The following is a 10,724-nucleotide window of genomic DNA, read 5'->3' on the forward strand; positions in this document are numbered from 1 at the left end:
CGAATCTCAATAAGACGCCCTTTGATCATTCTCTCCACACTGCACTGGTATGCGCACAGGAAGTGGCTGATCCAATATACTAGGTTGACCCTTTAATTACAAATTCTCCGACTGGAACATACGAATTTAAATTTTTTATTTGCCTTCGACATACACTTTTCTTTAAAAATTTTGTTTTCGCATCTGTATGATGATTGAGGAAATCATTGTAACTATAAAATTTCGTATCGTTTTATTTAAAGACTGCATTATAATTGGAAAATAGATACATATTTTTTAGCCTGTGTCGGAGCCGAGTGTTTGTGGGGCCCTTCCCGGAAAAAAAGTTGCAATCCTCAAAAGGGTACAAAAGCACTGACTAACACTTGCTGATATCGAGACCAAACCACAGGTTAATTGAGCATTATGTAAAAACAACCTGCGTCGGCGCGCGCCACCACGCGCGTTCTGTGGTTCCTAGAGCACGCCCTTTCGTTCTGTCGGCTAGGCTAAATGGGAACACAAAATACAAGGGCCACATTGCCGAATAGCTCGATTTTTTTTTCAGATGGTGAGAAAAATTACGAATGCAGGGGTTTGTGAGTGCCTTCTTTTTCTCTTTTGGCAACGTCATGCGGCGAATCCTGACATGATCGCCGCCTCACTGCCCGTCGGGACAAGAGCCATTCACGTCGCTTCGGGTCGTAGAACTTGTTTGGGGACGTGAAAAACATTGTCCCTGGGGAGTTCAAGTATGTGCTATTGTAGACTGCTGCGCAGCAATTGAAATGTGACCGCAGAATATCCCCAAAGCAACGAGCGAAGGAAGAATACGACGCGCTCCCGGGCCGTTTTGCTGCATCCCAGCGGCGCGGGCCGGCGCGCGTCTCCCACCCGGTCTGCTCTTTCCGCCGCGAGGGGCGCGCGCATCGCGCCGGAGTTACTCCTGCACGGTGCCTATTGCCAATGCCCTCATTCAATAGGAAGGTGGGCAGGAGTGTGTTTTGGAAGCCAACGACCAGGATTTCGGCCTGTCAACATTGGCGAGTTTCGACGGGTAAGCCATGAAGAAAGACAGTGCTGCGACGTCTTGTCATCTGTAAAGGGAACGAAGACTCCTGCGCCGTTTTACTAAGCCTGGATGAATGGCATGACCGGTGAGTCCCGCTCTGCGTTTCTTTGCTAATGATCTGTATTCACACGCGCTATTTTTATGCGGCTATATATGGATGTGAGCGGAGGCAGTCTGCATGCGGTTGCCGCAGCTATAACGCGGCGCCAAAAAAGCAGGGCCCATATCCTGCATGGCAAGTGTTGTTCTCATTGTCTTTATGTGCGTTTAATACTCGCGTGCCGTGGTAAATAAATATATATGGCACCAGATATCGCGACAGAGTTACACTTTCGCTTGCTAACGCTTCGACACTCGGTGCAAAAGCATGGATTTGCACTGTGTAGAAGACGATGAGCGAGAAGTGCCGCGCGGCGGAGCGCTCTCGCTAGGCCAGCTGCAATCAGACACCGCACTATTTTGCTCAGGGTTAGTACTTATCGGATTAGTGCTTGTGCCTAAATATGCATCATACTAAATTATTCTGAGACAGTGATCGCATGTGAAAGGCTAGTGCGTATTCCTCGCCTTGTCATTTGTAAACTTTTCTGTGCTTCCCCAGTGGAACAGGATTTGAAACAATGTTATGTCAAAGTTAGATCAATCTTGCGTCTCCTGAGCTGTAAACGTTGATGCTTCCTCTCCTGAGCACTGCGAGCTGTCGGAGATGCAACTGCACACTTATTTAGGATTTCTACCTTTTTGCTATATCCCTCGCTTTTGCGGCCCGCATTCAAGTCGTTCGCCATTGTCGATGGTTTTTTTGTTACTTATTTCCGCTTTGTTATTTATTCTTGGTTGCGTGCCATCAGCTGTGGTGCCGGCGATTCTCCGAGCTCGGAACTCTTCCCAGGCACAGGATCCTACCCACAGACCTCCCTTCGCCGCACTCACGAGTGTTCTTTGGTATTTTTTTGTTTCTCTTGCCCTTACATGCATTGCCAGTCGACAAATTCGTGCAGCTTTTAATTGTATGCAGATTTGTTAAATGCGCTAGCAATTTTTCTATGATGCTAAGCTGTGCTGTGAGATATCAAGCTTCTTGCTGTGAAGGCATGCTTTTTTCCATTCTCTCTTCTCATTTAACCAAGGCATACTGGTTGCAACTTTCAATTTAATACCTAGACATTGGTGCAAGGCACCATGGTAGGAATTAATGCAAACCTGCACATCCTATATTCAAATTGGCGTGCGGTATTTCAGCCAGCTCATCTTTCAGTGTGGTTATAACAGTCATTGTGACTCTTCTCAAAGCTTGTATATGGGTGCATTACATAAAATCTGTTCATTTCTTTTGTCATGGGCTAGCTCATTGGCTTTTATTTGCTTATACTACGTCTAAGTTTAGTTTTTAAAGTAGACGCTTTCCTCTCTTGTCATTCATGACATGGCTACAGCCACTGACAGCTGTTGCTTTGGATGTATTTATTTGCAGTTGCCAGCGGCCAGCATCTATTGGGCCATGCGTGCTTCCTGCCTTCGGCTGTGTCATCCCTCCTGATCCGTTAATGGTAGTTATTCTTTTTCAGTGATGCATATCTTAGCTGCCTATTTAGAAAAATATTTTCAACATAGGCTTGAAGCTAGGTTTAGAAATACATGCAAACTCTATATGCACTTCACAGCAGTACCTCAGCTTATAATTACCGGAACTGTAGACTTGTACAAAATATAGTCGCTGATGTAGCTTTTGACGCAGCTGCTGTTAACATAAACGTGCTTTGACATTGCACACCTGTTGCCTGGTATGCATATGTGTCCTCGAAAAGGACCTATATGTTCATTTATCTTTTCAAAAACATCGTGCTCTACAATGATGGTTTACCAGTATTTCTGATAAAGAGACCAAATTGTCAGTAAGTAATGTAACATTGCTTGATGACACCAATCCTTGTATGGCATAGCATCCTTGCAATGCACTGGGCAAGCTGCTGTCAGCACAGATTTATTGCTGGTTTATTGCCATAGCATATGGTTATACTGCACAGTTTGTACCTCTACCTTCTTAAAGCTGCATCCTTGAAAAATTTAAAATTAGTTGAAGGAAAATTCAAGGAAATGTAACAGTAACTGTATCACATTTTGGTGGACACTTGAACCGTGATATAAGAGAGGGATATAGAAGGGAAGTAATGAAGAGCTGCCCTAGTGGAGGGCTGATGCCCATGTTAGATGCCCCTCTTTAGTTAAACATACCTCGCAATTAACGCATTTGGTGCAAAACAAACATGGGACTTGCACGCTCACAAGCACCCTCATGTCAGTAAAACAAAGTGCCAATGTTGCCGTACTTTAAAGCTTTGCTCTTAAAAGTGCAGCTGACTGCTGCTCAAAGTTGAGAGCAAAAATATGTCTACTTTTCCTCATGTGCAGTCCGCCGTGCTGTTGCCATTTGCAATGGTGATTGACATTGAGTCGCATAATGCGCAGTCCGTTCCTGGAGTTAGTGATTGTGTCTGTCGTGTGAATGTGCTGTTAAAATTGGTGCAGAACAATGGTTCTCCAGTTCATTTTAGGTAACTGTATCCTGTGCCACATGCTACCAGCCTTTTTCCTCAAATTTCCTAATCTCATTTAGCCATCTGATTGCCACCCATTCATGCATTCACCTACTCTTGGAATCCTCCCAGTGTTTTAGTGTGGTATTGCTTATATCTTCTCTGCATTACACATGCATTGCACTTCCTCTTTTTTCGATTTAGTCAAGATATCTCTGTTCCTGTTTCTTGCATAACCATAAGAGGCGACTCAAGTGCACCATCTGGGCTTGTGATGCAATGTGTAGGGCCCTTCGTTTTGGGGTAAAACCTGGTTTCTCTCTACTGTTGCGCCAAAAAAGATTCTTAAAGATCAGGTTCAACCCAATTTCTGTGCAAATGTGCCTGTAAGAAAGTGTGGTTTGAAGGTGCACAAAGCCGAAGAACTGCTGGAGTGTAGTGGATGTCACATAATTCTTCTGACAGATTTTTTGAACAATTCTGGTTATTTTATTTCTTTTAATATTTATTTTTTGTCGGTTGCTTATAATTTTTGGATAAATTGAAAACTACATGTACTGACTGGTATTTCATTCCAATAATTATACCCATTATTATGAAGCTGTGTTGGAAGGTAGGTGTGCATTTAGTATGCGTGCTTTGTATTTCAGTGATTGTTTCTGCAATGCAAAATGGAGGACAGGTCTCTGCTGTGCGAGTTTTTTGCAATGGAGTGAAAGTAGCTGGCGCAGTATTTGTTACTGTGTCACCCAGCCAAAAGTTCTCCCAAAGACCTTTGAGCTTCTGAATACCTATGACTTAAAGCTCGAAGCTCTGGTTGCCCTTTCCGAGGTTTTGTGGATTAACGAGTGCAAGCCCAAGGGCCCAGAGCTAACAAGCATTTGAAACCATAGAGCTATACACAGTAGTGCTGGGACCGTGCAGCAAGTCAGTGTGAATTAGGTCGCGATAAACCTGGTTTACTGTAGAAAGCTAGTGTGAAAAAATAGTTGCGCTTACAGAAACCGCTGTTTTTTTCTTAGTCGGTCATTGAAACAAAGCAATGCATGTAAAATTTGATATCTCACTGATCCCTCAATTTTTTTCCAGCTAAAGACCAAGAGTTGCATGGAAGTTTTGCAAGCCACCAAGTTGTGCGTGATTTTTGCCAGGGACCTGGAGCAGGCTGGGAAATTAGTAAATGGCCAGTGGTATCCACTCAGTAAGGCAAGCTTTTACTGTAAGTACAGTTTTTGGCATGGCATTGCTTAGGGATGCATGCACTAATCTGACTACTCTACACCGGCCCATGCTTCAAGAACAATGAAGTACATGAAAAAAATTGATTGCCAAAAAAAATTGCCCCTTCTGTTATGTTTTTTCAGGAAAGTATTAGCCATTTAAAGGGCTGTGAAAACCTTAAAAATTATTATGTGCTTGTTGTGGCTTTTTTTTCAAATTTCTCCTTCCACGTCTATGTTGGCCTGACCATGTTGCTTGTCTGCATGAGATTGGCTGCTACCTACAGTTCGATTTTTTGTTGCTCCTTTATTGCCTGCCACATTCTTTACTTTGCGTGGCAGTGTCATGCAGTTTGGGAAGTAATCTGATCTGATTTCTGCATTGGCCTGAAGTGCAAGCTTTTGCATGTGGGGCAGGTTTATGGTGTCCTTTTGTTTGCTGTAACTGCAGTTTGGCCATGAGGGTTAGTCCTTTTTTTATTTTGATGCAGTGTCATATACTTCATGCATAAATTAATGAAGTAAGCACTATTTTTGTAATAAATGAACATTCATTATAGCTGCTGCCATTATAAGTGCGCTTGACTCTAAAATGGCTGTCTTCCGGCATTCAGTTTTACATCTTAAAACCAGCCGGAAGACACAACACAGTAGAAGGGATGAGCACGAGATGAGGCTGGTCTAACAACTGAAATTTTGTTGAAGGAAAGCGGCAAAAGAAGACCTGCAAAGAGATTCAAGCGCGCAAAACCCCAAAGCAGTGAGAGGGCAAAAAACAATCGAAAGGCACTGACGTACTAGCAAACCATCTAAAAAACCAATTCCTTACAGTGAAGGTTCGCCGACGGTTTAGCCAGGCACTTGTTTTTAGCCTTACCGATGTAGTAAGCCTCAGCTATATCAGGACAAATTTATCACTTCCCTAAACCACTGATGTGCCGCGGTAATCAGGCGTGCAAAGAGAAAGGTCGTCCTCCGATTGCATTCACGAGATTGAACGTGCAGTGTCAGGTGAAAATTCATTTTCCCCTTTATACAGCGAAAGTGCTCTCAGCCAGGCACACATTCAGACATCTGCCTGTCTGCCCACAGTAGTTTCAGCTACGAGGCAGTGGAATACAAAAAACCCGTTTACTTTTGTAAGTGGTGAATATTTTTTATCTGCCACTGTGCATAGCGGACGATTACCCGTAGTTGTATCAAGCCTAGTTTGAACGGAGAAGCAAAGGGCTCCTACCTCACATTTAGCGTTCAGGACAACAGCAACATCATACTTTGGTGCAACTTTCTTGGGACGGTGCGAAATGGCGTGGAGGTAAGGTATAAAGCCCGTCTTTTTGTGCTGCTCAACTACGTCAGCATAATGCGAATGGTGTTCCATTCCCTCGAGAGAGTAAAAACACTGAAAGGTGCGCGAGATGGGCAAGTGGGAACCCAGGTGCCATTGCCTTGGAAACCTGCTCTGAGAATGCATTCTTTAAAGCTGCGAACTTGGCGAGTTGGTATTGATTCATATTTGAACAGCGCAATAAAACAACGGAACACAACGAAGAAAGGACACATGCCTTGACATGAATTAAAAATCTAGTTGCGAGTCAGCGCTTGTGGTGTCCTTTCTTCGTTGTGTCCCGTTGTTTTGTTGCGCTGTTCAAATATGAATACATTCTAAACACTGTGATGGCATGACTTCCATAAAGAAGTCATGATGCATTCGATTTCCAACCTGTCCTTCACCAGCCTCGAGTGGTTCGACTCATAGCTAAGAGGCTTCCCGATCTTGGGCTGTGGCGCCAACATATGTGGTCGTCCGCAAAGCGCAGGTCTAAGTCAAGAAGCTACAAACGGTTATGCTTAGTGAAATGAGGACGTAAAAGATAGGATATTAAAGAATTAAGTTGGGCTAGTTGGTGCTTTTGATTCACAGACGGCGACATATTACTAGCGTTAATAAACACAAAGAACAGAGAGCAGAAACACACAGGACAGACGCTAGACCAAGCGGTTGTTCAGCGCGAAGGTGAGAATCCTGGCACGGCACGTTGTGATGGCTAGCAAATTCACATATGTAGTTGGAAGGTCACATAAAAGAAAGTGGGGAAGGACAGGGCCCAATGTACTAGAAAGGAGCGTTATTAAAGAATTAAGTTGGGCTAGTTGGTGCTTTTGATTCACAGACGGCGACATATTACTAGCGTTAATAAAACAAAGGACAGAGAGCAGAAACACACAGGACAGACGCTAGACCAAGCGGTTGTTCAGCGCGAAGGTGAGAATCCTGGCACGGCACGTTGTGATGGCTAGCAAATTCACATATGTAGTTGGAAGGTCACATAAAAGAAAGTGGGGAAGGACAGGGCCCAATGTACTAGAAAGGAGCGTTATTAAAGAATTAAGTTGGGCTAGTTGGTGCTTTTGATTCACAGACGGCGACATATTACTAGCGTTAATAAACACAAAGGACAGAGAGCAGAAACACACACGCGCTGAACAACCGCTTGGTCTAGCGTCTGTCCTGTGTGTTTCTGCTCTCTGTCCTTTGTGTTTATTAACGCTAGTAATATGTCGCCGTCTGTGAATCAAAAGCACCAACTAGCCCAACTTAATTATTTAATAACGCTCCTTTCTAGTACATTGGGCCCTGTCCTTCCCCACTTTCTTTTATGTGACCTTCCAACTACATATGTGAATTTGCTAGCCATCACAACGTGCCGTGCCAGGATTCTCACCTTCGCGCTGAACAACCGCTTGGTCTAGCGTCTGTCCTGTGTGTTTCTGATCTCTGTCCTTTGTGTTTATTAACGCTAGTAATATGTCGCCGTCTGTGAATCAAAAGATAGGCTTTGACCGCATGCCTAAAGATTTCTAAAACGTCTTGTGCCAACTTATCTGAGCCCTCCTTGTGCAATAAAATTAGGTAGCTATCAACATAACGAAATGCTACTATGCCGAGGTCTTCCAAACAGGGCTTTGATGCGGTATCGACTCTGGACAGAAGAATGCCGTGGAGGAACGGTCCGACCTGGGACCCTCTGCATATGCCTGATTTCAGATGTAAATACCGCCTTGCCAACTCACAAAAGTGGAGTTCTGCGGAGTTCTAGTTTCTTGTGGACAGCAACCTGGGCAGGTGCTCTGCAGTGAGCATCGACATGGAGGGCCTGTACTATTCATTGTCACATGATAGACCTCTGAGGCATGTGCAAACTGCATGAGGGTGAACAATGAACATGCGTTTACAGATGATTGCGTGATTTCGGTTGCTGGCTTCATGGGGCTGTTGTCCTTTTAATCCGCATTTGTCAGTTGGCAGGGCGGTATTTACAGACAGGTTGTACCTTTGCTCAGCAACATTTTTTGTCTAAAGTCGATAAGGCATTAGAGCCCTGTTTGGAAGACCTTGGCTTAGTAGCAATTCGTTATGTTCATGACTACCTAATTTTTCTGGACATAGAAGGCTCAGATAAGTTGGCACAAGATGTTTTAGGAGTCTTTAAGGCATGCGGTCAAGGCCTGCCATTTACATCAGAATTGTCTAAGCAGAACCGTTAGCAGTTTCTTGATGAAGACCTGCGCTTTGTGGACGAATATGTTTGTCGGGGCTACAGCTAAAGAACGGGGAAGGCTCTTTTTAGCTACGAGTCAGACCACTCGTTAATGGGGAAGGATGGTGAAGAGGTGTATTTGTCGCTGGTTAAGGTCAGTAAAGATGGAAACACTTGATGGGTGTGCAATCTATGCATGACATCAGCTTTACATAAGTCATGCCATCACTGCTGAGGACGCATTCCTAAAGCAGGTTTCCAAGCAGCTGGGTTCCCACTTGCCCATCTCAACAACCTGTCATAGTATGTTTTCACACGCTCGAGGGTAAGGAACACATACTCGGATGATGCTGATACACCTTACCTCCACAGTATTTCACAGTCTCAAGAAAGTCGCGGGAAAGCATAATGCTGCTGTTGTCTTAACAGCGAAGTGCAAGACAGGAGGCCTTCGCGCCGCCATTAAAAAAAAGGCTTGATAAAACTGGGTGTTTGTCCACAATGGACAGTGTCACAAAAAAAGGTTCACCACTTGCAAAAGTAATGGAGTTTATTGCGTTCCAATGCCTTATGGCTGCAACTAATATGGGCACAGGCAGATATCTGAATTTGCACCTGACTGAGCACTTTCACACTATAGGGGGAAGGTAAATTCTAATCTGGCACTGCATGCTCAATCTTGTGAATGCAAATCTGAGGATGACCTGTCTTTTTGCACGCCTAATTTCCACGACACATCAGTGGTTTACGGAAGGGATAAATCTGTCGGTAGATAGTTGAGGCTTACTACATCGGTAAGACTAAGGACACGTGTGGCTAAGCCATCGGTAAACCTTCATCGTAAGGAATTTTCTTTTTTAGATGGTTCATTAGTATGCCAGTGACCTTTGATTGCACTTCGTCCTTTAACTGCTTTGGGTTATTGTGCGCCCGTATCTCTTCGCGGGTCCTCTTTTGCAGCTTTCCTTCAATGATGCCGCTGCGGTGGCTCAGTGGTTATGGCGCTTGGCTGCTGTCCCAAAAGATGCAGGTTCGATCCTGGCCGTGCCAGTCGAAATTCAATGGAGGCGAAATTTTAGAGGCCCGTGTACTGTGCGTTGTCAGTGCACGCTAAAGAACCCCAGGTGGTCGAAATTTCTGGAGCCCTCCACTGCGGCGTCCCTCATAGCCTGAGTCGCTTAGGGACGTTAAACCCTCACAAATCAAATCAAATAATCAAAATCTTCAATTAAATTTTTGTTAGTCCAGCCTCTTGTGCTCATGTCTCTTGTGTGTTCTGTCTTCTGGCTGGTTTTAAGGTGAGTCAGTACCAACTCGGCCAGTCATAAGCCTTGTTCAGTATTACAACATTTTGAATAAAGTGCGGACTTTACTAGCCTATGTTCCCGGGGATCCTGTCCGCAGCAGTTGTGGGCAACTCAGAAGAGATAGCGTCATACGATTGGTTCTGTAATTGGAAGAGGATGATGTAAGGATGCTGCACGAAAAGAAAATTTCATAATCGAATAATTATTTACAGCCAAAAGTGTCCAAAAAGTGGCTGGGCCAGAGAAAAAGTGCCGCGAAATTTGAAAACGCTGAAAGCAGGTGGAGCTACAGCGTAGCGCCAAGTTTGAAAAACTGGAAGTATGGACAAAGCCAAAGCTTGGCGCCAAGTTTGAAAACTCGAAATGAGCAATCACGTCACCAGTGATAAGTGTCCTATACTTAACCAGGAGATAGGAAAAGGAATGCTAAATTAGAGGCAATTAGGTAATTATTGACAAGCAAAAGGCAATGAACGGGTGATTAAACTGGTAGGGTATTCAGTGAGTGGGCAGGAACGATCCATGGAGGAAAATTTGAAAACTCGAAATCGTTGCTGGGATGAAATGAGGGCACAATAAGAGTTAATTGATAACCAATCAAGTCAACGAGAAAACAACCATGGCGACAAATTTGAAAGGCGACCAGTGTCGAGGAGGCGTCATCGCTTTAACATTTTTTTGTGCAGGTAGCAGCAGTGATCTCTATTTTTTCTTTTTTTCAGCAAAGACAAAGACCACTTTTCTTGGCTCATGGGCGATGTATCTAGGAACCTGTGGCCAGGACAACGCTGGACAGCATGCATCAGCAAACTCCAAAAAAAGCACGAAACAGTAAATAAAAATTGATCATTTTCATTTCAATTCTATTGGTTTTGTGCACGAATTACTCTGGAATGCACAAAGCTTGTGTTAATTGACAGGCGTCTATTAACAATTTCAATACACTGTAGCGCAGCACAAGATGAGGACAAAAGAGACGAGAGACGAACACCACGAGCGCTAACTTCAAACAAATTTTATTCTCCTGAAGCATCACATTTATACACCAGAAAACAGTAATCACACGT

The 10,724-nt window shown here is 44.0% G+C and overlaps 1 protein-coding gene across 1 annotated transcript; it reads left to right on the forward strand.

Moving 5' to 3' along the window:
- Positions 1–959: 959 nt before the first annotated feature.
- On the forward strand, positions 960–10,492 carry LOC144133795 (uncharacterized). Its single transcript, XM_077666892.1, has 5 exons — positions 960–1,136; positions 1,903–1,996; positions 2,526–2,601; positions 4,678–4,807; positions 10,380–10,492. Exons 1-5 carry the CDS (start codon positions 1,121–1,123, stop codon positions 10,490–10,492), a joined length of 429 nt encoding a protein of 142 aa, XP_077523018.1. The 5' UTR covers positions 960–1,120.
- The last annotated feature ends 232 nt before the right edge of the window (positions 10,493–10,724 follow it).

Source organism: Amblyomma americanum, chromosome 5 (assembly GCF_052857255.1).
Source record: "Amblyomma americanum isolate KBUSLIRL-KWMA chromosome 5, ASM5285725v1, whole genome shotgun sequence".
Taxonomy (NCBI): domain Eukaryota; kingdom Metazoa; phylum Arthropoda; class Arachnida; order Ixodida; family Ixodidae; genus Amblyomma; species Amblyomma americanum.

What these genes read in the sequence shown, in the direction of transcription:
- LOC144133795 (XM_077666892.1), top strand. An exon ending in TCCCTCCTGATCCGTTAATG is followed by an intron (nt 2,602 to 4,677) that starts GTAGTTATTCTT and finishes ATTTTTTTCCAG; the next exon opens with CTAAAGACCAAGAGTTGCAT. An exon ending in CAGTAAGGCAAGCTTTTACT is followed by an intron (nt 4,808 to 10,379) that starts GTAAGTACAGTT and finishes TCTTTTTTTCAG; the next exon opens with CAAAGACAAAGACCACTTTT.